General features: G+C 37.2%; 1 protein-coding gene across 6 annotated transcripts in view; it reads right to left on the minus strand.

The window, feature by feature from the left end:
* The window catches only part of DNAH9 (dynein axonemal heavy chain 9), a 367,598-nt gene that overhangs the window by 292,597 nt on the left and 68,196 nt on the right, over positions 1-6,805 (minus strand). For all 6 annotated transcript variants that reach the window (XM_017531396.2, XM_017531398.2, XM_037739576.1 and 3 more), the window contains 2 exons: positions 1,293-1,515; positions 403-569 (listed from right to left, as the gene is read on the minus strand). In XM_017531396.2, coding sequence (XP_017386885.1) covers positions 403-569; positions 1,293-1,515 — 390 coding nt within the window. The remainder of the gene's footprint in view (positions 1-402; positions 570-1,292; positions 1,516-6,805) is intronic.

Below are 6,805 nucleotides of genomic sequence, written 5' to 3' on the forward strand. Positions count from 1 at the left end.
GTAGCTGTGATTACAGGCACGCGCCACCATGCCCAGCTAATGTTTTGTATTTTTAGTAGAGACGGGGTTTCACCATGTTGACCAGGATGGTCTCGATCTCTTGAGCTCGTGATCCACCCGCCTCGGCCTCCCAAAGTGCTGGGATTACAGGCTTGAGCCACCACGCCCAGCCATGAATTTTTTTAAGTTAAGATGTTTCTACAATCCTTGGCCATTTCATATAGGTCAAGATAGGATTTGGTCCACATTAGCACCACGTTTCAACCAAAGGTCTTAAATGGGAGGGAAGATTACTAACGGGTCTGCAGGTGCTGGAAAATACGCACGCTCAACAGAAAGATTACCCATGACTCAAAGACTGCAATGTTCAGAGAAAGAGAGGTAGCAGTATTTGACCCATACCTGAAGGGGGCTTCCTTGTGGAATCGCTCCCAGAATTGCTGCTGTTCTGCATCAAAGGCTGTGCACCTCTGGCGGAGGAGTGTCACTTCATTTGCCTGCAGTGGGGCCACCTGTTGCTTCACAATAAGGGCCACCTTTTTTATGTTGTTCCATTTCTCAGGCAGCTCCTGCAAAGGAGACCTCAGTGTGATCAGATTCCCATGGTGCTCTTTCCTTTCCCATAGTCCTGAGCTGGCAGAGCCCAGATGGCTTCCATTTGTGCTACAAGACGGTATGAAGATGTGGTGGTGTCATCTTCCCATTCCTTACAATCTGCTCTCTACCCACTATTCCTTGACTTCCTTCTGCAGCTGCTCTCAACACTAATTTTCTTGCTCTCAGCCACTGGCCCTCTAAATTTGTGAAAACTTAGAATGTAAAGAAACTTTTAGATTTTTTTTAAGGGAAGATGTTTCTACAATCTTTGGTTTCTATTGCTTGTAATCTATTTTTACTAAAACTACATTAACCCCTTCCCTTTTCTATATTCTTCAGGATTCAGGATTGCCTGGTTATTTTCTTTTATGTCCCACACTTCCTCTTGGACCATCTTAACATCTTTCAGATCTGCTTTCTTTTCCTCTCTCAATCGAAACATTGGTTCATTTCTATGGAAAAAAAAATATCCATGTTTATTCTCCCACATATCTCCAGCATTGCATTCTCCCATATGTACTGAGTTCCCAGAACTTTCTAGACATTACAAATATGCCACACATTACAGTTCCAAAACATGGATCTTGAGTCAGCTCGAAGCCCTATTTTTAACTTGCTGGACCCCACTTTACCCCTTCTGAAATCCTAAAATGCTTCCTCTGTTTCTTTTATAAAGAAGACATATATGAACTGACCTCTAGCTGCTTAAACACTGTTTCCGGCAATTCTTGTTCATAGGTCTTCAGCAATTCAATAGTTTGCTTTAAGGGCTCGAACATCTCATCAGTGTTACTCTGCCGTTCTTTAACAGCCATAAGGTGTCCCATGATCTCAACCAAGCCTTGGAAATCTCCTTTTTCAACTTTCTTGAGTAAGCCGCTCTCACTGTTCCTTATAAATGCTTCAAGGTCAGCCAAGCTAATCAACACAAACAGAGCAAAAGGAGCCATTCTCGTTCTACTCTTCATAAGGAGGATGTATTGATTTCCCCAACAAAAATATCTATCATTATGAAAATCCTACTACATGCTAAGCACTCTGCATAGACTATGCCCTGATTTTAAGAATATGGCCTCCTGCACAAGTGTCAAGGTTATGAAAGACAAAGACTGAGGCCTGTCCTGCGATGGAGGAGACTCAGGAGGAGACATGACATCTAAACGTAATGTGTGATCTGGATAGAATCCTGGGCTGGAAAAAAGAATATTAGTGGGACAATTTATGAAATTTGAATAAGATCAATAGATCGTTTACAACTTCTACATTAATATTAAATTCCTGGAAACTTTGTAAAGTTTCCTTTTTGTTAAGTCTGAAATTATTTCAAAGCAGAAAGTTAGAAGATAAATTAAGAAATAATAAAATACTATGGCCTATAATGTCACACATATTTGAGTTAGATTTTCACATTTATTAGACATGTGACCATGGCCAAGCCATTTGCCACCTCTGAGCCTAAGTTTCCTCGTCTATAAGATTGGAAAAGTCATTTATCTCACTGATTATTCTGAAAGTTCAAATAGGTTCATTAAAAAAAAATTCAACAGAATTATTGAGTGTCTATTACAATCGACAATAGAATGACAAATAAGAGAAATGAAGACCCTGCCGTCATGAAGCTTACATTCTAGTGGAAAAAGTAAAAAGAAAAAAGTGATGAAATAAATTGTACAGTTTCACATAGTAATGAGTGCTAATGAAAAAATAAGTCAGGATAAGGGGACAGACACTAGAGATGGAGTAGATTATTCTCTCTGAGGTACCTTTCTATGCAGGTGATACTGAGCAATCATGTAAAGGAATGAGCCACAGAAATAATCGGAGAAGAGCATTCCAGACAGAGGGAACATCATGAGCAAGGGCACTGGGTTAGATAAAGTTTGGTTTAAGGAAAATGGAAAAAGTCAGGGTGGCAAAAGCCTAAGGGGAATAAGAGAAGGCATAGAGGAAGGAGAGGTCAGAGGATTTGTGAGGGGCCAGACCATGTAGGGCATTACTGGCTGTGGCAAGAAGTCCAGATTTTATTCTAAGAGTAAGGATTCTGAGTAGGAGAATGCATGATCTGATTTGTTTCCTCAAAAAGATCTGGGCCTGGAGAAGAGATTTTAGCTGCAAGTGGTGGTGCTGGTGACAGTGGCATTGGTGGTGGGGGGACAAGAATGGAAGCCAGGAGGGCAGTTAGGGACCAGTGTGCTTGTCCAGGTGACAGATATTAGCTTTGACCTGGATGGTAAATGTGAGTAGTGGGCAGAGTCAAGATAATTTTGCATGTAGAGCCAATAGGACTCTGATGGATTGGAAAAGAGGTATAAGGGAATGAGAGAAATTGATGATGACTCCTGGCAATGATGTCAATGATGATGACCTTTAAAGATATGAGGAATAATTGGGGAAGGTTAATGTTTTTGGTGGGGAAAGGGAGAGGAATAGATCTTAAACATTTTAGGTTTGTGATGCCTCTCAGACACTAGACAGGTAAAGGAGATATTTATTAGGTAGCCAAATCTAAATCTGGATTTCCTGAGACAAGGGGCTTAAAAGCCACATTTAGTAACTATCAGCACAGAGATGTTTTAAAAGCATGGGGCTGGGTATCACCTGAAAAACGAAAGCAGATAAAGAAGTCCAAGATAAGGCTTCAGAAAATTCAGTATTTTGAGGCCTAAATGATGAGATGAGTCCAGTAAAAGAGACCAAGAAGAAATAGACAGTGATGTGAAAGGCATGCAAGAAAAGTGAGGAATTGGGAAGCAGGGAGGATCAGCTGTGCTCAGTACTGCTGAGAGGTAAAAGTAAGATGAAGACTGGTAACTTCCACTGAATTTGACCATACGAAATTCACTGGCGAGTGTAACAAGAATAACTTCAATGGGGTGACATGGCAAAAGCCTGAATTAGAAAATGGTGGACTTGCATTTCTAATTGTTTAGTTTACATAATCATATGGGTAACTTTTCTGATAAAACAATGAAATGTCTAAGCAAGTATTTCCAAATCATTTAAAAATGCATCACTAAGGTAGCATGAAATTAAGGAATCTCTGGGGGCTGAAAATGTAGTCAAAGCAAGAACCTGGGAGGTAAAAAGGATCTGGTGCTGGCTTCCAAATGAGAGCTTCTTCTGAAACTTGGAGACCCTGTAGGTTTCTATTTAATTGTTTGTGAGACCTGAAGGACTAGTAATTAAGTCTAGGGACCACATTAAGTGAGAAGGGTAATAGGAGGCTGCACATAAAGTTGGGACACTGTAAGGATGAGCAAAAATAAATATGCAGCGCAGAAAGGGATGTTGAGGAAATTTGCCTGTCTTGACCTTGGCATTGATGGACCACTATAGGGCAACAGTCTCCATGGCCCAGGGTTGGTAGAGTTCCTTGATCACTGGCAGAGGAAATGCAAATCTTTTGGAGGAAGGCAACTACAGTCTAGTTCTCAAAAGATTCACCAAGGCTTAAATTCTAAATGATATGATTTTACAATCAAAGATCACAAAATACACAAGAAAAAAAGTCACCATGAGTGGGAGTCAGCAGAAACAGTGAAACTAAACCTGTGAAGATTTCAGACAGTGGGATTGAGATGCAGAATATAAAGTTGCAATATGTGATCTGTTTAAAAGACAAAAGGGTCCTTTATTTGGTGCATTGCTTTATTGTTTCTGTCCCACAGAGAAGGAGAAAGTGACTCCTGTATAGTTTGGTAGACATCAATGTAAGACTGACTCCAAAAAACAACCTATTCCTGTTAAACAGGACATATCAGTTTATACAGAAATGCTTTCTTTAGGAACCAGCTTTCAGAAGCCTTGATCTGTTCTTACAGTCTTGACAGGTTATTGGCCCTGGTCCTGGCCCTGGCCCAGCTTGACCTGTATGTTCAAGCATAAATCCAGCATTGTAACAGAGTCAAGAATGGAGGCCATTTCAGAGGTTCTCTGAGCACTCTAGAAATCTGTGATAGTGTGCTTCAGAGAAGTGGCAAAATTTATGAAGTAGATTACATGAGAATTATGGCTTGTGATAGCATTGCTTTGTGAAAAGAAGCATAAAAAAAGCTTCTAGCAGGTGTTTGCTGGCAATACAAAAATGATCATATGTTGATGGACAATTCCAGGAGAAAGAAGCAAATAATTTTCAGTAGGCCTTTATATCACTTTACTATATGGCAGGAAGAATCAAACATTTTTAAGTTGACAAATCAAAAATTATCTTAAGATTATACTCTAATAAATGTATTCTAAAACTTAAAAAGTAAATAAAAGAGAAAGCTTAATATATGAAAAATAACAAGGAATAAAAACAAGCAAGCAAAATTATAAAATAACTGAGTAGAAGATCTAAAAATGGAAAATATAACTGTAATTTAAATTTCAGTGAGTGGATTACACTGAAGATTCTGACGAAGCTGAAAGGGGATTAGACTGCCATATGATATATGTGGAGAAGTTTCCAAACTGCAGGGTAGAAAGAGAAAAAAGGAAAAATATGCAAGTCACTAAAAGACAGGAGATAATGAAAACATCACATGTAAGTATAACAAAAGCACCAGAAGAACAAAATAGTACAAGCAAGAAGCAACATTTGAAAAGAGTCTGGCTAAGCCTTTTCTTGAATTGCTGAAAGACACTCAATGTAAAGTCAAGAAAGCTCAACAAATCCCAGGCAGAATAAATATTAAAAAACCCTCATATAAATACTTCACTATGAAACTACAGATTACCAAAAAGAAAAAATAATCTTAAAATTAGCTTAAGAGCAAAGACAAGTTTCTTAAAACAACAACAACACACATATCAAACAAAAACAAAAACAAACAAAAAAACCTAGACTGATAACTGATGACTCAGCAACAAAAAATGAAAGCCAGGCCACAATAGAATAATATTTTCAGTAATCAAAGAGAATTCATGTTATCTTGAATTCTCTCCTCCACAAAACTATTTTTAAAGAACAAGAGCAAAATAAATACATTTCAGACATAGAAAGAATGAGAGCACTTCATCAATAGACCTTTACTAAAGGAACTTAATGGATATACCTCAGTGGCATGTCGGACTATAGAACGATAATGGTAAGTATGTTGGTAAATCTAAATAAACATTCAGTATATATGTATAATTCATGAGGCTTAAATAAATAATAGAGCACAGTCTAACTTACTTGAAAAGATAGAATATAATTTGATTGATGAACAGGAGACATCAAACTATTCTAAAGTCTTTTATTCATTATGAAGAGATTAAAAATAGAGATAAATTTATTTATTTTAAGGATATGCTTATTAAAAAAGCAGTGGTAACTGTTAGAACAGTAGAACTATATGGTATTACATTCAAAGTAGCAGAGGGAAAAATGGAATAAAGAAAATAAAAGAAAGTATAAAAAATTATATCCCAAAGCAGACAAAGAAGAAAACAAATGAAAAAGAATAGCAAACTAAACGAACATAATAAAATGATAGATTTAAATTAAACTATACCATGATTAATGTTAATGATCAAAACCCTCCAGTTAAAAAAATGTGTATTGCTAACGTGGATTTAAAAAATCAGTTCTATGTTGATTGTAAAAATGTCTTCTAATGTAAGGGCACAGCAAGGTTGAAAGCCAAAATATAAAAAGAGATACATACACCAAGCAAATACCACCAAAGAAAAATTGGTTTAGCTACATTAATATAAGACACAACACACTTTAGTACAAGAAATATTGCTAGTGATAACGAAGATATTTAATGTTTGGTCAAAAGGTCCAATGTTCCAAGAAGATATAAAAAGTCAAAATCTGTATGCCTATGTAACACAACCTTAAAATATATGAAGCAAAAATTTACAGAATTACAAGGAGAAATCGACAATATATCATCAGAATGGAAGATTTTTAAAACAATTATCTTAGTAAGTGATGATAAATTAAGCAGATTTTAAAAAGGCAGTGAAGATACCGTAGATTTGAATAGAATAATTAACAAACTTAAACCAATAGGCATACTGAAAATGTTCCACTCAGTACTTATAGAATATACATTATTTTCTTTTTTTTTGAGACAGAGTTTCACTCTTGTTACTCAGGCTGGAGTGCAATGGCATGATCTCGGCTCATTGCAACCTCCGCCTCCTGGGTTCAGGCAATTCTCCTGCCTCAGCCTCCTGAGTAGCTGGGACTACAGGCACGCGCCACCATGCCCAGCTAATTTTTTGTATTTTTAGT

This window comes from Cebus imitator, unplaced genomic scaffold (assembly GCF_001604975.1).
Source record: "Cebus imitator isolate Cc_AM_T3 unplaced genomic scaffold, Cebus_imitator-1.0 Scaffold72, whole genome shotgun sequence".
Classification (NCBI taxonomy): Eukaryota; Metazoa; Chordata; class Mammalia; order Primates; family Cebidae; genus Cebus; species Cebus imitator.